This window comes from Sus scrofa, chromosome 7, assembly GCF_000003025.6.
Source record: "Sus scrofa isolate TJ Tabasco breed Duroc chromosome 7, Sscrofa11.1, whole genome shotgun sequence".
Taxonomy (NCBI): domain Eukaryota; kingdom Metazoa; phylum Chordata; class Mammalia; order Artiodactyla; family Suidae; genus Sus; species Sus scrofa.
Window position 1 is genome coordinate 48,886,834 of NC_010449.5, and position 22,556 is coordinate 48,909,389.

The following is a 22,556-nucleotide window of genomic DNA, read 5'->3' on the forward strand; positions in this document are numbered from 1 at the left end:
GGCATCAGTGGAAACCTCTAAGTAAGCCTCTGGGAGCCCTGGGGGGCTCCAGAAAGCTTGGGGCCCAAAGGCACAAGGGAAGCAGACCCCACTCGCGATCAATCTAGACTAGTGTCATCGAAAATGACTTTCAGGTAAAGGACACACCCTGAAGAAAATCTGCCAAAGACATGACCTTCTGGGCCCTCGGCCTCTTGTTCCCTGTGTTGAGCTTTACCCTTCCGCTGGGCTCCCAGGCAGGACACAAACTACACATAGAGAAAAATACATACAATTTATTTATTAAAACGGGGACAGAATTTCCATAACTCTAATCCCACCATCAGAGTTTTTTCTTTAGAAGTAGAAGGTAAGAATTGGTCATCCTTCTGTAAGAGTCAAGAAAATTCGGCAAGTTTCACAATATGGAGTGTCCTTTTTAGTCAATAGTATTGCTTCAGGAGACATAACATTTCACAGATCTTTCCTGTAACTTCCACAAAGGTCAGCCAGCCAGATTTGGGTTCAAACTTCTTTACAAAGCCATTTTCCTATAAGAGAACAAATGTAACATTTAAAAAAATCCGTGGCGAGTAAGTGTGCTGAAATGAAAAGCAAAGAAACTTTCATTTTAATAATGCAGATAAGTCAGTCTTCTCTGTTCACTAGTTTTATTCTCTTCATCTTCATCATTCTCTTTCTCCAATTGGAGACCACTCTAGAGCTGCACTGTCCAATAGAAATATAATGTGAGCTACACATGTAAAGTTTTTAGTAGCCACATTTTTAAAAGTGAAAAGAAAGACAAAATTAATTCTTAAAATATGTTTATTTTGTCTAAAGTGTTATGATTTCAATATGTAACCAATATGGAAATTATTAAGAAATCGATACAAACTTTGCCTTTGGAATGCATAAACAATCAGATCCTGCTTATAGCACTGGGAACTATATGTAGTCACTTATGATGGAGCATGATAATGTGAGAAAAAGAATATATATACATATGTGTGGTTCGGTCACCTTGCTGTACAGTAGAAAATTGACAGAACACTGTAAACCAGCTATGATAGAAAAAACGAAAATCATTAAAAAAAATAAAATAAAACCAGGAGTTCCCATTGTGGCTCAGCAATTAGCAAACCCGACTAGCATCCATGAGGATGCGGCTTCGATCCCTGGCCTCTCTCGGTGGGTTAAGGATCCAGCATTGCGGTGAGCTGTGGTATAGGTCGCAGACATGACTTGGATCCCCAGTGGCTGTGGCTGTGGCTGTGGCTGTGGTGTAGGCCGGTGGCTATAGCTCCAATTCAGCCTCTAGCCTGGGAACCTCCATATGACGTGGGTGTGGCCCTAAAAAGACAAAAAGACCAAAAAATAAAATAAAATAAAACCAGAAAAAAAGAAATTATTAAGATATTTTACTTTTTTGTACTAAATTATTACAATCTAATGTGTGTTTGATACTTACAGCATATCTTAATTCAGACTAGCCACAGAGCAACTGTTCAACAATCACAGGTGACTAGTGGCTACTGTACTGGACAGCACAGCTCTAGAAGACAGAAAGTCCTTTTTTTCTTTTTCTCTTTCAGTTGTCTGGTAATGAAATATGCATTTATGTTTGTAAATCCGATTGTGCTGAGAGTCATGAGGGCCCAACAATAAAGCCAGATTAAATCAGTGCCTCTGAGTCTACGAAAAGGTTGTTGTTTCTATAACAATTTACACTCTTTTTGATCAAACATCATTTTAAAAAAATAAGAGTATAGCGAGTTCCTGTTGTGGCTAGGTGGTTCACAGAGCTGACTAGCGTCTATGAGGATGTGGGTTTGATCCCTGGCCTTACTCAGTGGGTTAAGGATCTGGCGTTGCCATGAGCTGTGGTGTGAGTTGCAGACGCGGCTTGGATCCAGCATGGCTGTGGCTATGGTGTAGGCTGGCGGCTACAGCTCTGATTAGACCCCTAGCCTGGGAACCTCCATATGCCTTGGGTGCAGCCGTAAAAAGACCAAATAATAATAATAATAATGAGTATAAACTGGACATAGATTATAAATGTATGCTCTATTACTATAGAGCATCCTCACCAAAAAGTACCTCTGAGATCATCTGGCCTAACGCCCTCTCTTAGTTTGACAAATGAGGAAACTGAGGCCAGAAAAAAAAATAAGGTATCTAAGGAGACCCAACTTTTTCATGACCAGACCTGTTCTGGGGTGCAAACACTGTTCTTTGCTCTCCATAAATTTCCCAACCACCACCACGAGGATTAGAAAATTGTTAAAAATAATTTTCTTTAATGCTCATCTAGGAAACAATTGCTCTGCCTCTAGCAAGTTTCATTTCAGGAGTTACAAATGCCTTCAAGGAGTTCATAGTCTAGTGTGATTAATGCCAAAAGGCAAACCAAGAGTATTTCTTTGATAGTCGGAAGAGACCTGAGAACTCCGCACGCCTTGGAATCCTCCTTCATTTTGAGCATCGGGGCGATACAGGTTAACACCAGTCAGGGGAATTTTCCACTGGAATGATTGTGCAAGAAAGCCAATGCCTGCCTCCGTGTGAAGTCTGGAGTCATGCCCAGACACACGCCATCATACCCTGACAGCGGACAGGTGCTCCTTCTCTTCTTCCTCTCCCCCCACCCCCCCCACCGCCCTTACACACACATTTCTTGAATGCTCTAGGGATGCATCCACTTAAGTGCTCCCCCTCCTAGAACGTTCATAAACCCCATGTTAACTGGAAACTGGTAGGAGGCTATTGATATAGTTGAGTGACAGGGGAAAGTGCCCTAGATGCACTGAATATGCAACATTTTGAAGGTGCAACAAACAGAATTTGCTGATGAGTTGGATGCAGGCTCTGAGGGAGTCACTGATGACTCCTGGGGTCAGGGAGCTGAGGTTAGAGATTCCTGGAGGACCCATAGGTAGACTTGAATGATGTTTCACCTCATTTTTTCATCAAATGATTTTTTAAAATCTCAAGTTAAAATTCAAAAGAAATACAAGAAACATTTGGCCACCAAAACGTATTTCATCAAAGGATATATAAGAATTATTTTATTATTTTTTTTTGCTTTTTAGGGCCGCACCTGCAGCATATGGAAGTTCCCAGGCTAGGGGTTGAATCAGAGCTGCAGCTGCTGTCCTACACCACAGCCACAGTGACGCCAGATCCAAGCCACATCTGTGATCTACACCACAGCTCATAGAAATGCCAGATCCTCAACCCACTGAGAAAGGTCAGGGATCGAACCTGCGGATCTTAGTCAGTTTCGTTAATCTGCTGAGCCACAAAGGGAACTCCAGGATATATAAGAATTCTTGAGATCATATCGCATCACCGCTAGAACTTTGCACCTTTTAGAAATGCCTTTGCCATGCAGCAACATGGATGGAACTAGAGAATCTCATCCTGAGTGAAATGAGCCAGAAAGACAAAGACAAATACCATATGATATCACTTATAACTGGAATCTAATATCCAGCACAAATGAACATTTCCTCAGCAAAGAAAATCATGGACTTGGAGAAAAGACTTGTGGCTGCCTGATGGGAGGGGGAGGGAGTGGGAGGGATCGGGAGCTTGGGCTTATCAGACACAACTTAGAATAGATTTACAAGGAGATCCTGCTGAATAGCATTGAGAACTTTGTCTAAATACTCATGTTGCAACAGAACAAAGGGTGGGGGAAAAAATGTAATTGTAATGTATACATGTAAGGATAACCTGACCCCCTTGCTGGACAGTGGGAAAATAAAAAAAAAATTATAAAAAAATTAAAAAAAAAAAAGAAATGAGAGATGAAGGGACGTTGAGCTAAAAAAAAAAAAAAAAAAAAAAAAAAAGAAATGCCTTTGCCAGAATAAACACTTAGTCCATCATCTACAGGTCTCTGTATGTCCTTTTATTTGGCCTCAAATTGACCTTTATTTAGAGCAAGAGGGTCATAAAGAAATAAAACCTACTTTGCCTGACTCTTATGACTCAGGCTTTAATATGCTGGTTACTTGGAAAGCACCAATTCTGACTGTACATCCCTACTTTCAAAAGGGGCTTTCTTTTGGTATTAAAGTATTATTAAGAAGTACAAATTTAAAGTTTTCGGAATTTCCCCATATAGCCTTCATAGTTGTATTTGACCGTTTAAAGCATTCTTACGGAAATGTTCTTTAATTGGTTAACTTTCCTTCTAAGGTAGGTATTATTGTCATTATATATTCTGTATAGTATATTAATGAATTTGAGTCTCAAGTTACTTTAGTAACTTACCAAAGATCACACGTCTAGTGGAATGGGAAAGGCAGGATTCAAATCTCAGTTTCAAGGCTGGTTCATTCAATCATTCCATCAACAAATATTTGTTGGCTACCTTCTATGCTAAAGGCCCTATGACAAAATGAGGTAGGTATTCAATGGTGCATTAGGTAAATGTGATTCCTCCTGCGTGGAGCTGAGGGCTGAATGTCCATTCCTCCCAACCAGCACAGAGGCAGGAGAATGCTTCATCGAAGAGGGTAAAAATAGGAAAGCCCCCTGGCTGCAAAGGAAAGGCAGACCCAGAGGTGAGATGAGTTTCACCTCAGGCACAGTCTAATGGTTTTTAAGAACCAGCCTTTCCTCGTGAATGCCGAAGACCGCTTTAAAAAATGAACTTAGTTCTCCTGTCAGATCTTCTGAGAGCCCATCCATTTTCAGCACATCAAATTGACAGAGGGGAGAAGAGGAAATCATGGTAAATGCAGAAAAAGAATAAAAAGGCATGAGAAGCTGCAAAGAAGGAAAGAAGGGAAGGAGGGAGGGAAGAAAGGAAAGAAAGTAACTCAAGCTGATAAAATTGAAGAAGAGAATAAACTATGAGATTATGGCCCCATTACTGATACACTGGTCTCGTTTTCTCCCTTGAGGGCATCTGTTTTAGATGGTGGCTGATATCTAACTGTGGTGATGATATAATTTCTGGAGATGAAATTTATCTATTCAGGGAAGTTAGACACCACCACTACTACTAAACAATAGTCCTTAATTTGTACTGAGTGCTTGTTTACAGAAACTGTGTTCTGGATGCTTCGTATATAATATGAACGGATTTAATCATTACACCAGTCCTAGGAGATATGGAGCCATAGTCTCCCCATTTTACAGAGGAGGAAATGAGGCTTAGAGAAGTTCAGTATCTTGTCTTTGTCACACAGGTACTAAGCAAGTAATGAACCCAGGTCTGTCTGATTCAGAGTTGATGCTCTCATATCTATGCTGACCTCACATACCACATTCTTGATTCAAAAGTTTTCATAAAATCTCTGGGCACACTAAAAATTTCATTAAATCATGGGTATATTCTAGGTGTAGGTGAAACGCTGCTCTCATCTTTTATCATAGGCAGGCATCTTTAATTTGGGTCAGTGACAAGCAAATGTGGCTAGAACAAGAGATCAGTGATTTTTTTTTTTTTTTCATCATCGCCCATGGCATGTGGAAGTTCCCTAGCCAGGGATCGAACCTGCATCATAACGGCCACCTGAGCCACAGCAATGACAATGCTGACCGTTAACCCACTGTGCCACAAGAGAATTTCCCGTGATTTTTTTTGTCATTGTTGTTGTTGAGAGAGAGAAAGTTTTTCAGGAGGGTAGTAAGTGAGAAGTTGGTGCTTGTTTCTTGATAAAGTTGTAAAATGCCTCCTCATCTCCCTTCTTTCTGTGGGCACCTGACTCCACTGGCAGGACATGTAATTGCACCATTTCCCCTGAAATGAATCATTCAAGAGTAGAGTCATTCACCATCTTCTCGATGGAGAATTTGTCATCAGGTAACAATCTCATTTTAATATCGGTCAGGTGATAATTAGTTGGTAAATAAACCACCTACCCAAATATATGTATATAAAAATGTGAACCTAAACAGAAATGATATTTATTTAACCTATTTATTTTTACTTCAACAATACTCTTTCCATTCTCTGGCATTTATATTCAAGAAGACCGTATACAATCTCTATTTACAACCTACTCACACACACATATACACACACAGGAATTGGATTGAGTCTAGAAGAAAGCATTGTATAGGTTAGAAATAACTACTGCCCCCATCAAAAAAAATGGACAGAAGATCTAAACAGACAATTCTCCAAAGAAGACATATGGATGGCCCAAAAACACATAAAATGATGTTCAACATCACTAATTATTAGAGAAATGCAAATCAAAACCACGATGAGATACCATCTTACACTGACCAGAATGGCCATCATCAAAATATCTACAAATAATAAATGCTGGAGAGGGTGTGGAGAAAAGGGAACCCTATTACATGGTTGGTAGGAATGTAAAATTGGTGCAACCACTGCGGAAAACAGTATGGAGATTCCTCAGAAAATTAAAAATAGAATTACCATTTGATCCAGCAATCCCACTCCTGGGCATCCATCCAGAGAAAACCATGACTCGAAAAGATATATGTACTCCAATGTTCATTGCAGCATTATGTACAATAGCCAAGACATGGAAACAACCTAAATGCCCATTGACAGAGGAGTGGATATACAATGGAATATTACTCAGCCATGAAAAGGAAAGAAATAACGGCATTTGCAGCAACATGGATGGACCTAGAAATTATCATGCTAAGTAAAGTTAGACAGTGAGAACCAACATCAAATGCTATCACTGACATGTGGAATCTAAAAAAAAGGACACAATTAACTTCTTTGCAGAACAGATACTGACTCACAGACTTTGAAAAACTTATGGTTTCCAAAGGGGACAAGTTAAGGGGTGGGGGGACGGGCTGGGGACTTAGGACAGAAATGCTATAAAATTGGGTTGTGATGATCATTGCACAATTATAAATGCAGTAAAATTCAGTGAGTTAAAAAAAATAGCTACTGCATCCCACCAGAAACGTCTCTCCTCAGCTAGACTTTATTTCTATACCAAGATCTCACAAGTATAAATTTCAATGACATTAATATTATTTAGCTTTGTTAATTAATATCAGTCAGCCATAAACCAAAAAAAAAGCCTCAGTTATATTTTCTGAAGGCCCAGTATCTTTTGTTCCTTTGTATCCAACTTTATGTTAGCCCTCCATGTGTTGTCTCTGGATACAACTGATTTTCCTCTACCTGTGATCAGTATTTGTTCCTAGGAAATAACCTCCTCAATCTATTCATACTAATTTGTAAATTGCTGATCTCTTAACCATTTCCTGCATAATTTCCATTTTTAAAAGAATAAAGGCAAACAATTACATATATACATATATTTTTTATTACTCAAATGAATTTATCACATCTGTAGTTGTATAATGATCATAACAATCCAGTTTCACAGGATTTCCATCCCATAACCCAAGCACATCCCCCCACCCCCTATATATATTTTTTTTTAGAATGGATAAGCAATGAGGTCCTACTGTACAGCACAGGGAACTATGATGGAAGATAGTATGAGAAAAAGAATGGGAGTTCCCGTCGTGGCGCAGTGGTTAACGAATCTGACTAGGAACAAAGAGGTTGCGGGTTCGGTCCCTGCCCTTGCTCAGTGGGTTGACGATCCGGCGTTGCCGTGAGCTATGGTGTAGGTTGCAGACGTGGCTCGGATCTCACGTTGCTGTAGTTCTGGCGTAGGCCGGAGGCTACAGCTCCGATCTGACCCCTAGCCTGGGAATCTCCATATGCCGCGGGAGCGGCCCAAGAAATAGGAAAAAAAAAAAAAAAGACAAAAAAAAAAAGAAAAAAGAAAAAGAATGTATATCTATGTATGACTGGGTCGCTGCGGTATACAGCAGAAATTGACACAACACTGGAAATCAACTATACCCTAATAAAAATAAAATAAACTTTTTAAAAAAGGAATAAAGGCTTATGGCTATGGAGGGAAAAAAAAGAGTAAGTTCATTCATTTGAGCAGATTTGTCAATATCACTACGAAAAGAAGATATCAGTTTGCCATAGTGGCATGTACTGATTCCAAAAAGCACTGCCTGTCAGTAATAGACTCAATGTCTCCTGTGAGCCGGGAAAGGAATACTGAAGTTGCTTTGAAATGACATATTAAAGAGCATTTCTGTCCTAGGACTTAATCTCTTCAGGCATAAACGTCAGCTTAAAACATACATAAGGACTTGATGAAGGCTGGGAGGGTGGGAGGCGTGTGTATGTGTGTGTGTGTGTGTGTGTATCTCTATTCAAGACAGGTTCATCCTGCCATATTCACACCTGTACCACCACCACCCCCGGAAATATGAGTACACTTACAGACTTTCTCAGAGACAATTCCATACCCTCCACCGAGTATGAGCTTCAGGAGCTTACAAAATTTACTATTAAGAAGCTAAAATCTTCGTTAACATTTTTTCACTTTCTGTGTGTTCCATATACCGTGCTAGGCACTGGGAATACAGTACTAGGCCATATAAAGCTTGCAAACTAGTATTTCTCTGAAGGCTCACAGGTGGCCTCTGTGCCAAAGAACTTCTGCCTTGACTTGAAACCTACACATCATAATAGCGGAAATTTCCACCCATCCTTCAGTATAGCTCTCCATAGCAGTCAGAAGAAAACATGACCAAACATCTCACAGGCCTCACCCAGCCCCAAGTCAGGCTGAGTTGCAGGAAGAAAAGGTGATGGAGAAAGGGGAGTGGTTGCCAGCAACCTTATAGTTACACAGGAAGGCCTCAAACAAAATGCAAAATAAGCCATCAATTAAAGATTAATGCATGGGATTTCATCATCTCTTAAAACATTTATAATGACGGAAGACATCTGTAATTTTAAAAGACAGTAAGTTGGAAGATATCAGAATTGAATATGCTGGATACAAATGTAAAAAAATTTGTATCCAAACTCTTCCAAGAATTCCTTTAAATCAATGAGAAAAGACAAATAATGGGAAAAGCAGCAAAGAATTGAAAGAGGCAGTTCCCTGAATAAGAATTACAAATGGTCAAGAAAGCTATGAGAAGATGCTCAACATGAAAAGATGCTTAACCTCACTAGTCATCAAGGAAACCAGAACTAGAATAAGAAGATAAATTAAATATATATATTTAACCCAGCAGAGTAGGGAAAATACGATAGATTGTTACAACCTAATTTTAGTCAGCCAGGATGTGAGAAAAAATGTGGGTATTGGAACAAGCTCTGATGGGAGGGGAACTTGGTAGAACTTGGAGGGCAAGGATCCAGTACATTTAAAACATTTTTGTACATCATGAACCAGCAATTCTACATCCCAATATCCACCCTAGAAAAGCACACGTACAGACGGGAAGATGTGATTAAAGCTATTCAATGAAGTACTGTGACAGTTCTGAAATAACTCTGGAAATAACTAAATAGCCATCAGCTAGAAATGGCCAGATATACAACAGCATGTATGTAGTACCCTTTAAAATACCTTTTTAAATACTTTTGGGTGAAAAAAAAGCAGAACAAGTACCATGTACTATTTATACAACGAATCTATAAATACTCTAAATTTTTAGTATCCTTTAGTAAGTAGTAATAAATACTATTTAACGAACAATATACAAAATTTGTTTTTGCAAAGAAATGCTATGTATATTTTCTATGGTTATTTTCAATAGGCATGTTTTGCATGTAAAATAATTGATAAGAGTGGGGGGGCAGGATTATGGGTTGAAAAGAGGTTCTTGGGGACACAGTGCTGTGAAAAAGTAAGTATTAAATGCATGGGGATGTAAAGAGAAGCATATGCATCCAGCTGGGAAAGGTAGCTCACCAACATGAGTTCTAACATAGGCCCCCTGCGTGATCTTGGCCTTTTAAGGCATTGATCATAAAGTGAATTTTTATTTGGAAATTCTTGAATAAAGTTGCTTGCTGGTGGTGCACATTTTTTTTTATCACCAAGCTTTAACAGGCAGAATGTGTTATATTAGAAAACTAAAAAAAAATCAATTCATAAACAATGAACTTGGAAAATTTTACACCTGTCTTTTGCAACTTAAATATTACAGCCTCTAGTATCAACTATACTAATTCTGCATTGTCGTGACAACCGCAGCAAGAGCTGAGTCCTAGACTAGACTCTGATTCTGAAGATGCAATAGAGAGGTGCTTTATTAGTCCCCAAACCCCACTCTTGCAATTTACACTGTTAGGAATGAAAACTAGATCCACAAGTGTTTTCTAATTATAAAGTTTTAGGATTCATTAGAGATAAGCTAGATTTCTTTTATTTTAAAAGTTTAAAACTTTTAAAACAAACCACCCAAAGAAAAGTTGATCCTTAGGTAGTTGTTTTTTTTTTTTTTTTTTCCCCAATTAGCAAGGAAACTCAATTCCTATTTCAAAGTAAATAACAATGAGGAATGTTTCCTTCACACATACCCAGCCTCCGTTTTGCCTTATCCACTGTCCTGTGTTTTTGGTGATGAACTCGGCGACAAAGTAAGAAATCTCCTTGTACGTGTCCACATCTGGGGCAATTCGCTTTCGCAGAAGTTTCTTCATGAGAATACCTTCAAATGCAAATATGGTCACAATCCTTCCCCAGTTAATGATGCCATCTTCAAATTCCTTTTCCATCACTTGATTGAATATTATTCTGGCAGTGTCTATGGACACAACATCAAAATTGTCCAAGCATGGTTTCAAATTCTTTTCAACTTCGTTTTGGACGGAGAAAGCCACGTCTCGTAACACTCTAGATGTTTTGCTTGGACCAGATCCAGGTTGTGGTATCTGCAGGACATACTTCAGATAGTCCTGGGCCAGCATGTGAATATATCCAAACTCGTCGTCAGTCATCTTCTTCCCCCCCGCAAGAGCAAAGTCTTCAGCTTATTCACCGGGAATGGACTGGGGCGATTTGAAGCAAGAGCTCGGAGGGCTGTGTGGGACGTGACACATGATGGTGTCTGGAGGCTGGTGGAATTTCTTTTTGCATCACTCGGTGGTATCCTTCCTCCTCGTCACTCTCACGCGTAGGCTGTGTGTGAAAGAGAAAGTTAAAACATGAAAGAGGAAAATATCTCCACGAGAGGCCACTTCCTCATGCTCTACGTGGCTCATTCAGCTTTAAAAAGTCTTCAAGTCAAGGATATAGAAACTAGAACCCTTACACCCTGCTGGTTGGACTGTAAAATGGTACAACCCCTGTGGAAAGTTTCACACTTCCTCTGAAAGTTAAATATAGAATTACTGCATGATCCAACAGTTCCACTTAAAAGTGTACACCCAAAAGAACTGAAACCAGGGACTCACACGAATCCTTATACATAAATGTCCACACCAGCATGTTACTGCATGATCCAACAGTTCCGCTTAAAAGTGTACACCCAAAAGAACTGAAACCAGGGACTCACATGAATCCTTATACATAAATGTCCACACCAGCATGTTACTGCATGATCCAACAGTTCCGCTTAAAAGTGTACACCCAAAAGAACTGAAACCAGGGACTCACACGAATCCTTATACATAAATGTCCACACCAGCATGACTTAAAAGGGTCAACAGGTGGAAACAGCCCCAATGGTCATCAATGGGAGTTCCCATGGTGGCTCAGGAGTTCACCAACCCGACGAGCATCCATGAGGACGCAGGTTCGATCTCTGGCCTCACTCAGTGGGTTAAGGATCCGGCGTTGCTGTGGCTGTGGTGTAGGTCGCAGATGCAGCTTGGATCTCCCATTGCTGTGACGTAGGCCGGCGGCTACAGCTCCGATTCAACCCCTAGCCTGGGAACTTCCATATGCTGCAGGTTCGGCCCTAAAAAAAGAGGCAAAAGCATGTTCATCAATGGATGAAAGGATAAACACATTGTGGGACATTACTCAGCCACAGCAAGGAATGAAATGCTAGTGTGTGCTACAGCATGGATGAACCTCAAAAACATGCACCGAATGAAAGGAGCCAAATACAAGAGGCCACCTACTATGTGATTCCATTTATGTGAAATATCCAGAATAAGTAAATCCACCGAGATAGAAAGCACATTGGTGATGGCAGGGGACTGAGGGAAGAGGGGAGTAGCTATTTAGCAGGCACAGGGTTTGACTATATTTTGGAACTGCAAAGAGGTGGTGGCTGCACAACATTGTGACAGTACGAACCGTCACTCAATTGTTCCCCTGAAAAATGGGTCTTTTTGGAGCTCCCAACATGGCTCGGTGGAAACGAATCTGACTAGTATCCATGAGGACACAAGTTTGATCCCTGGCCTGGCTCCGGTGGTACGGTGAGCTGTGGTGTAGGTCGCAGACACAGCTCAGATCCTGTGTTGCTGTGGCTGTGGTGTAGGCCAACAGCTACAGCTCCAATTCAACCCCTAGCTTGGGAACTTCCATATGCTGCAGGTGCGGCCCTGAAAAGACAAATAAGTTCATTAATTAAAATGGGTCATTTTACATTATGCGAATTTCGCCTCCCAAAAAAGGTCTTAAATGCAGCCCAGTGGCTCAACTGTATTAATGACCATTTGGAATGGAGATTGGCAAACAGCCAGGTAACAGGGACCAGGGCCTCTCGTTGCTTGGGCAGTACTGCCCTTGACACTTTGGTACCTGAGTAGGACGATATAGGGAGGGGATTAAAAAGTATCACTTTTGTTCCTCACCCCCCATTTCACTAGAACTCCCGGTAGAAAACAAAATCCTGCTCTAAGCCAGTGCCTCTAATTCCTGCTCTTAAATCAGCCAAATTGTCTAATGTGTGGTTAGAAATTCAGGGCCAGAAAGAAGGCTAGACTTGGATTCAGAGGCCCCTGCTTCATTCCTACCCACCTCCCTGAGCCCTTATTCACTGTGTGCCTTTATTTTACTTACTCATCTGTAAAATGAGACAATAGACATTGGCCTCAGAGGCGTGAGGTATGAAAGGAGAGGACCTGTGTATGGGCACCTGTAACCATGCCTGGCACAGTGTGGGCACTGAATCAGCACGGGATCCCCCGCCATTCTCATTATGGACTAATGAGAAACCGGGCTTCCCGGTGAGGGCATAACTTCATTAAGTGCACAGTTTGAAGCGAAATGCAAATCTGTCATTTATTTAGCTTTGGCATCGATTCTGGGAAACAGTTGGCAGACCCAGTGAAATTTTTGGCTAAGCGGAGCAGTGGGGATTTGGGGGAGGATTTCAAGTCTCCTCACCAGAGTACATGGCCATTAAAGCCATCAGGGAAGCGTATTCCTGTCTGCTAGCTGCATCTCTCTGTTGCCTGAGGAGCCCATGTCGCTAGTTACTAGGCAGGAGTAGTGGGTGGGAAAAAAAGGAGGCAAGGGGGAGGGGGTCCCTAGAGAAATGGAATTCACTTTTTTTACTTCAACATATGTGGAGTAACTTTGATTCTTTGCGTTGGTATCTATGAACAGCTGCAAACAGGAAAAAAAAAATTTCCTGTTCCCATTGTGGCTCAGTGGTAACGATCCCAACTAGTATCCATGAGGACGGGGGTTCAATCCCTGGCCAGTAATGCGTTATGGATCTGGCATTGCTGTGAGCTGTAGTGTAGGTCACAGACATGACTTGTATCTGGCATTGCTGTGGCTGTGGTGTTGGCATCCACAGCTCTGATCTGACCCCTAGCCTGAGAACTTCTATGTGCCGTGGGTGCAGCCCTAAAAAGACAAAAAAAAAAAAAAATCCCATATAACTTGTATTTCTGAACTATCAGCAAAGGGCTAAGGATGAAGGGAAAGCGGCGGGTCATTGGGACTTTGGCAGCCATGAAAATGCACCTCTCAGACCTTATACCATGGAATGTAATTGACCAAGGGCTCCAGGTGCTGGACACTGAAACTACTGCCCAACTTTGCCCTGAGGCCACGCTACCTTCAGGCTGTCCCCAGTCAATGACTGATCAAGTCCCTGTAAGTCAACCTCCTTTGAAAGGTAACAGATTCAATGACATGCCATCAGCTTTGTGGAGACTTTCACTGACTGCACTGGAGCCTGACATCTTCCTGCCCAATCATCCTTTCTTTCTCTCTCTTTCTTGCCCAGGTCAGCCCCACACAGCTCTCCCAGCCTCCTCCTCCTCCCTCCCCATTTTCCATCGTAGCCATTTCCCACAATAAAGCTCTTACACATCCATTCCTCTCTTGGCACTTCCTTCCTTCATGGAGTTCTGAACTGACACGGGACCTGTACAGAACAAAGGAGCGTATAGACATGGGACCTGTACAGAACAAAGGAGCGTATAGACATGCGGTCAAGCCACTTCTCCAGGACTTGCCCTGGGGAAGTCCTCCCTTCCCTCCTGGACAATGCCTACTGGCCCACAGGAGCGTGAAGCAGGTGTGCAGGCAGCTTTTTCTCCTCAAATCACTATCGAGCATCATAAGAAACACTTAAGGGATGGGAAAATTTATTTTCTTCCCCCATTACATTCCCTTGATGATGACTATTTCTGAAAAAAATATATATATAGAAGCATGTGGTGTAAGAGTTGCAATTAAGCCTTCCAAGGTCAAGGTCTACCTTTTTTCTCTCTCTTGCCAGTGCCCAAGCCTGGACCCGGGAAAGGCAAGTAGTTCATCTTTGTGGAATAAATGAAATACATGGAAATCACAACTGGGGCTAATTAGAGTTTGGGCTCTATATTCCTGATCTTCTGGGTCTGAAAAGAAGTCAGGTTTAAAGTTCTTAAATGTTGTGGCCTGCTTTAGTTTATTTTGAAGATTGCCAAATAATCATTTTTCAAGGATAGGTGGAAGAGAGAAAGACAAAATCTTTTCCATAAAGAATTACTTGGGAGTTCCCGTCGTGGCGCAGTGGTTAACGAATCCGACTAGGAACCATGAGGTTGTGGGTTCGGTCCCTGCCCTTGCTCAGTGGGTTAAGGATCTGGCGTTGCCGTGAGCTGTGGTGTAGGTTGCAGACGCGGCTCGGATCCTGCATTGCTGTGGCTCTGGCGTAGGCCGGTGGCTACAGCTCCGATTCAACCCCTAGCCTGGGAACCTCCATATGCCGCGGGAGCGGCCCAAGAAATAGCAACAACAACAACAACAACAAAAGACAAAAAGACAAAAAAAAAAAAAAAAGAATTACTTGTTTGTATATAAAGTGCAAAAAAGACTGGAGTGGGTAGGGTGGGTTGGGGTGGAGGAGGGTGGGACAGAGACAAGTAGCTGACCTTGAACCAGGTGTGAAGACAAAGGGAGGTGTCCTTTCCCAGTGCCACTGTGATCTGGGTCTGCATTCACCAGGGTCCAGTGTACAGGCCATAAGGACCAGCACATGGTTCCCTGTTCCCTGAGGAGCTTTGTGTGAAATTCAGGGGTGACCCGAGTATAGTCTGAGGTAGTGAACCAGAATGGGTGGGGTCTGGAAATCATGTGTCTATTTAATTATCCCATAAGCACTCACTAAGTTGCTACTGAGATCCAGGATCTGCATTAAATACTGGAGAAAACTCTCTGCCCTTAAAGACTAAAAGTCTAGGAGAAACGATGCCATATTAGGCTGTCAAAGGAACTGCAAAAGGAAGAGTTAGAGGAAGTTATCTGAAGCATAGCTTCACATATGAGGATCCTTCCTGGAACCCACTCTAAGACCATGGATCCAGGCTTCTGAGAGTCTAGAAATGCACTGATCTATTGTGGTGTAGACAGATGGGGGAGGGTGTGATCATAGACGATAGTTTCCCAAATCTGTCTACACCTATAGCCTAATGAATATTTTCTCTTATACTCATTTTGTCCAGAAGTTTCCACCTAAGAAGTGTAGAGTTTGGGCTAGAACTGAAGGAACTACTGGTGTTTGCCCTGAGCATGAGTCTGAGTCATCCCAATAACTAATTAACAGCTCCTTCCATCTGTAAAGTACTTTGGGTGGCAATGTCGCAATTGCTATCACACACGTATGTGTGAGCCACAACCTCACATCTGTCCATGGTACTTACATACATTGCCACCTCTATACAAATATGTCCCAGTTATCTCTTGCTTTCTAAAAGAACCAGCTTCCCAAATGTAGTGCCTTAAAATGGTCATCATATATTGTGCTCATGTGTGTGAACCTCGGGCAGGGCTCAGGACAGATGACGGGTCTCTGCTCCATGATGTCTGGGGTTTAGCTGGACTGTCTTAAACAGCTGGGGCTGGAACCACTGGGATGGGCTGGGTATCTCTCTTTGTGTAGTCTCAGGATCTTTCTGTGTAGTCTCTCAGTGTGACGATCTCAAATTGGTCATACTTCTCACATGGCAGCTCAAGATCCCAAGAGCAAGTATTTCAGCAACTGAATGGCCTTTTAGAACCCAGTTTAGAACTCACCAAGTGTCATTTCTAAGATACTCTATTGGTAAAAGTCACTATGTGCCTGCCCAGATTCAAGGACACATAGACACTGTAATGGATAAGAAGAGCATCAAGAATTTGTTTAAAAATGTTTAAAAATTGCCACAATATGGAGTTCCTCTCATGGTTCAGTGGTTAATGAACCTGACTAGTATCCACAAGGGCATGGGTTCCATCCCTGGCCTTGCTCAGTGGGTTGAGGATCTGGCATTGCCATGATCGGTGGTGTAGGTAACAGACACGGCTCGGATCTCGAGTTGCTATAGCTCTGGCTCTGGCGTAGGCCAGTGGTTAGAGCTCCAATTCGACCCCTAGCCTGGGAACCTCCCTAAAAAGTAAATAAATAAATAATTGCCCAGTGTAACTCCTGGGCAAGGTCACTTACACACACAATAGTGTGCAGTTTAACCAATGTGATTCTCACCCAATCCTTTGGACTGGTAAAACAGGGGGGCAACTCCCGTCTTGGGGTGACCCTTGAGGACGTTTGTACTTCAAAGCCATACTGTCCTCCACTACCCCCAGCAGACTACTGCAGGGCTGCGAATCATCTGGATTAGACTCTCTAAGACAGAAGTCTTCTAAGTGGGTTGAGGCACAATTACCTGGAGAAAATCTCACTGAATCCCCACCTCAAAGCACGGAGTTCCCATTATGTCATTAGTCCGCCTCCTGTTCTGACCAGGGAGCAGAAAACAATGACTGACAAAGTTTTTTGAGGGTTTTTTTCTTTTTTTTAAAGATTTTTACCTTTTTTTTTTTTTTTTTTTTGTCTTTTTAGGGCCACACCCACAGCATATGGAAGTTCCCAGGCAAGGGGTTGAATCAGAGCTGGAGTCTCCAGCAAACACCACAGCCACAGCCACACCAGATCCGAGCCAGGTCTGCAACCTACACCACACCTCACGGCAATGCCGGATCCTTAACCCACTGAGCAAGGCCAGGATCGAACCTGTGTCTTCATGGTTACTAGTCAGATTCGATTCCACTGAGCCATAAAGGGAACTCCTTAAGATTTTTATTTTTTCTACTATAGTTGATTTACACTGTCCTGTTGATTTCTGCTATACAGCAGAGTGACCCAGTCATACAAATATATATATATATATATATCTCCATTCTTTTTCTCACATTATCCTCCATTATGTAATGACTGACAAAGTTTTGATGGGGAATACGAGGGAAGAATCCTAAATGCACCCTGGCTGACAGATGGCCAGAGGAATCCAAGCTCCAGACCAAGGGTCCTGAATGTGTGAACTCAGGGAGAAGCTGCTCAGATCAACTTCTCTTTTCCCCAAAGGGAGAACTTGGGCGGAAACTTGCTGGGCTTTTGGCAGCTTCAGAGGAGGTGGCCCGGGGGAACTCCCAGCCTGGTTTACTCTTTAGCTTCTGTGAACTTATCAAGATGACTTCCCTTTTCCAATGCTCTGGCCAGGGCAAATTCTCTGCAGAGAACATAGGTCACCCGTGGGAACCCCATCGTAACACAAAAAAGGAGGGAGGAAATACATACAAGGAACCACACGTGTGCCCCCGCCCCCATCATCTCCTTTGGTCAGGTGGGGCCAAGCCTTGATAATCAGAAAAGAGCGGAGGCAGGTCCACAGCCTGTCAAGAAGAGTCAGCATCCCGGGGTGACAAGGCTCCTGGTGGGAGCTGGGTTCCTATCCGAGGAGATTAAATTCCAGGAAATCCTATGAGCCAACGAAGCAAGCGAGACTTCTCCCAGTTCTCCTGTTGTATCTGGGAACAAAGCTGAAAAGGGGGCACTGCAGAAATCAACCAGTTGTGAACCAAGGGAGCTGAGAGGCAGGGAGGGAAGGAAAGCAGAGTCAACAAATGTGCCTCATGCACTAGGGTTTTAGAGGCTACAAAAGAGAGGGAGGAGGACAGGGGGAGGGGCCAGGGGCAGGTTAAAATTATAGGTGGTCCCACATAAGGCAGAATGTCTGAGTGCAACCCGTGATAATGTACTGACGTGTCTATCATCTCTTCTGCACACCCGTGTGGACAGGCACATACCCAGACCCATCTTTCCCTACCCTCTCTGAGTCTTACCTGAACACTCTTTGCTCATTCCACTCCCCAGATGAGGGTCTTCCAAGGGCATCCTGTTATCTGGGAAGAGGAGCCCCAATTCCTAGAAGGACCTTCTATTTTTTATTTATTGATTTATGAGAATTGCAACGTTTATTTCAGGTCCTCTCTTGTTTTGCTGTTGTTGTTGTTGTTCTACATTTTTTTCCTTTTTGCCACACAGGCAATATGTAGGAATTCCTGGGCCAGGGATCCAACCTACACCACACCACAGCAACCAGAGCCACAGTAGTGAGAAAGCAGGAGCCTCAACCCACTAAGCCGTCAGAGAACTCCCCCAGAAGGCTCTTCATGCTCTGCCTCAGCCTCCCCTCCCCTTACTCCTGCCCCCTGCCCTGACTCCAAGGACAGCTATTCTGGCTCCAGGAACTCGATCTTCCTGTTGTCTCCAACGGAAGTGGCTTTCCTCTTCATCTCTGTGTCTCCAAATCTTCTCTATCATCAAAGTCCAGTCAAAGGAAGCCTTCCCTACTCCCCCTAGACAGGAAAACCTTCTCAGTGTGCACTCCCACAGGATGCCTGTGTAATAGCATCTCCTAGCATATCTTTTTTTTTTTTTTTTTTTTTTTTTTTTTTTTTTTTTTTTTTTGTCTTTTTAGGGCGGCACCTGCAGCATTTGGAAGTTCCCAGGCTAGGGGTCAAGTCCGAGCTACAGCTGCCAGCCTACACCACAGCCATAGCCACGCCAGATCCGAGCCACTTCTGCAACCTACACCACAGCTCACGGCAATGCCAGATCCTTAACCCACTGAGCGAGGCCAGGCATGGATGCCAGCCAGATTCATTTCCACTGAGCCACGATGGGAACTCCTCCTGGCATATCTTATACTGCAGCTATGGTGCTGGCTGGTGCCCTCGGCTGGATTCCAGACTGGTAATTTTCCTAGGGAGAGGGCTGTCTGTTTATCTTTGAAGTCTTCAGAAGGCCCAGCATAGGGACTGGCACATGTAAGACACATGTTGACTGGATTCTATTATCATCACCAGTAACGTGGAGTATTTGATAAATGGCATCGTTCACAATTAGACTGATAACTGTGGCTGAAGCTACCTTGGTATTTCGGTTAAGTTTTCCTCGGCAAAGCAAAAGAAAAATCATCTTCTCTTTCCCCAAATGTCATCTTGGGGGAAGTACAAGAGACAAACCTATTTGAATAAGACCTTCAAGTGATTTGGGCAGAGGGCTTTGGACTTCCCCTGCCCTAAATGGAAGGGCAAAAGACACAACACAAACGAAAGAAGTAGAAGGGTGCGTGGTGAGAGCAAGTGAAACTAGGCCCCTTCAGGGCAGTTCTCTGTGGAGAGGCAAGAATTTGGATTCCCCTAAAGAGCAAAGTGCAGACAGCCAACTGCCACTCACTCAGCCTATTGCTCATCCAGCCTCACTGAGCACCTGCTATATGCCAGGCCCTGTGCTGGGTCCAGTGGGGCACAGGCAGGGGTTTGGCCTCATGAACACAGCACTCACCGTGTAAGGGGATCTCCTGCAAAACCCTGGAACATTCAGCTGCCAAATAAGTGCCATGATACAAAACAACATGAAAATTCAGCCTGGAGGAAAAAGAAAGGACTTCCAGAGGAGGCTAGCATCCAAGCTGGCTCTCTCGGATGAATAAAGGGCCACCCAGGCAGAGAGCCCAGCACTGGTGACTATGTACAATTATGAATCAAGAAGTGTGCTTGTGGTGAAGCTGAAATGTAGAATCTGGGGCTGTGGACATGCTGGGTGAGAGAGCAGAACTAAGGCTGGTCACCTTGAGTCCTGGGCAAGGAGCTTGGAGCTGACTCTGAGAAATAACAGGAACCTTGGACGGCAAAATGAATCAGTTATACACATAGGCATATCCACTCCTTTTCAGATTCTTTTCCCATATAGATTGTTACAGAATATTCAGTAGATTACTCTGTGCTATAGAGTGGGTCTTTGTTACTCACTGATTCCATATACAGCAGTGTGTTTCTGCCAATCCCAGCCTCCCAATTTGCCCTTCCCCCTAATGTTTCCCTTTTGGTAACCCTAGTCTGGTTTCAAAATCTTTGAGTCTGTGTCTCTTTTGTGAATAAGTTTTTTTGCCTCATTTTTAAATCAGATTCCACATGTGAGTGATATCATATGATATTTGTCTTTGTGTGACTCACTTCACTTAGTATGATCATTTCTAGGCCCACCCATGTTGCTGCAAATGGCATTATTTTGTTCCTTTTTATGTGGCTGAGTTATATTCCATTGTGTATATGTCCCTGGATAGCTCCTTTTTGTGAAGCATCTGTTCAAACCTTTCATCCACTTTTAATTTTTTACTTTCTTTTCATTTTTTATTTTTTGGCTGCACCCATAACATGCAGCGTTTCTGGGGCCAGGGATCAAACCCACACCACAACTATAACCAGAGCCACAACAGTGACAATGCCAGATCCTTAACCCACTGAGCCACTGGGGAATTCCATCATCCTTTTTTTTTTTTTAATTGAAATTTGTTCTTTTTGTTTGTTTGTTTGCTGCACCTGTGGCATATAGAAGTTCCCAGGCTATCACAGTTGCACACTGGAAGTTCCTATTCAATGCTGGATCCTTAACCTTCTGTGCCACAGGGGAACTTCCAAGTTTAAAACTTCTTTACATGGTTCTAGATACCAATGGAAACTCTGGAGGTAATTTCAGTCAGAGATGATAAAGCCTGAACTGGGATGATGGCAGTGGCTAAAGAAGAGCAGAAAGAGTCTAGAGACCCTGAGGGCCCAGATTAGGTAGGATGTGGTGGAGAATAGGGGCTGCAGCCATGGCTCAGAAGAAGCACTGAAGAAAGAACATGAAGGTAACTTTTCCCTAGAAACATTGCCACCATGTAAGACTTAAAGACTCTGCAGAGGAGTTCCCATTGTGGCGCAGTGGTTAATGAATCCGACTAGGAACCATGAGGTTGCAGGTTCGATCCCTGGCCTTGCTCAGTGGGTTAAGGATCCAGCGTTGCCGTGAGCTGTGGTGTAGGTCGCAGATGTGGCTCGGATCCTGTGTGGCTGTGGCTGTGGCGTAGACCGGCAGCTGTAGCTCCGATTGGACCCCTAGCCTGGGAACCTCCATATGCCGAGGTAGCAGCTCAAGAAAAGGCAAAAAGACAATAAATAAATAAATAAATAAATAAATAAAGACTCTGCAGAGAAGACCTACTCGGTCAGTAGAAAATGCAGAGGGGGAGGAATTGCCTGCTATTTCCAAACCATGGCCTGAAGGTTGGCATGGGCAGTCTTAATGAGGACCAGGGCTTCTTTATCAGCTGGAGAACTTGACTGGTGCTACAATAACACTGCCTAATAAGCTTCCCCAGAATTCCTTGGTGCTGCAGTGGGTTAAGGATCCATTGTTATCACTGGTATGGCTCAGGTCGCTACTGAGGCTCAGGTTCAATCCCTGGCTGGGCAACTTTAGCATGCTGTGGGCATGGCCAAAAAATGGAACAAACAAATCAATACACAAACTTCCCCCCAACTCAATCCAATACACCAATAATCATTCAGTATCATGTCCACCAGTTTGCAGGCCTGTCGGGCAAGTCAATGACAGTGCTCCACGTGTCTCTCATTCTCAAGGGACTAGTGGACAACAAGACGTTTTTAGGAGTTCCTGTCCTGGCGCAGAGGAAACAAATCCGACTAGGAATCAAGAGGTTGCGGGTTCAATCCCTAACCCTCCTCAGTGGGTTGAAGATCCAGCATTGCCATGAGCTGTGGTGTAGGTCGCAGACACAGCTCAGATCTGGCGTTACTATGGCTGTGGCTTCGAATGGACCCCTAGCCTAGGAACCTCCATATGCCACGGGTGCGGCCCTAAAAAGAAAGAAAAACAAAATCGTTTTTCATGTTTATGATAAAAGCCACACGGTGCAAGCCCAATCACAGAAACTCATTTCAAGGCTCGGTTTGAGTCACATCGGCTAACCCCTCCATGGACAATGCAAGTACCTGACCAGTCCTCTACCGGGAGGGGGGGTGACTCTGTGCCAAATAATCCAAACTATTATACCAAAGACATCTACCCCAGAGCCAAGAAAATAAGGATCTTTACTGATGTGGTTATGGTGGCAGACATCTATCACTGTATCTGCCCCATGCCCTCCCCTTCTTTTAGAAATAGCCCTTTCCTCTTTAATCTGAGAAGTTTTCTACTCATCAATTCGAATCATATGGCTCCAC

General features: G+C 43.1%; 1 protein-coding gene across 1 annotated transcript; it reads right to left on the reverse strand.

The window, feature by feature from the left end:
- Window positions 394-10,834, reverse strand: BCL2A1 (BCL2 related protein A1). Its single transcript, NM_001164511.2, is given in 2 exon segments — window positions 394-530; window positions 10,352-10,834. Coding segments are annotated over 2 exon segments (528 nt in total). The 5' UTR covers window positions 10,772-10,834; the 3' UTR covers window positions 394-422.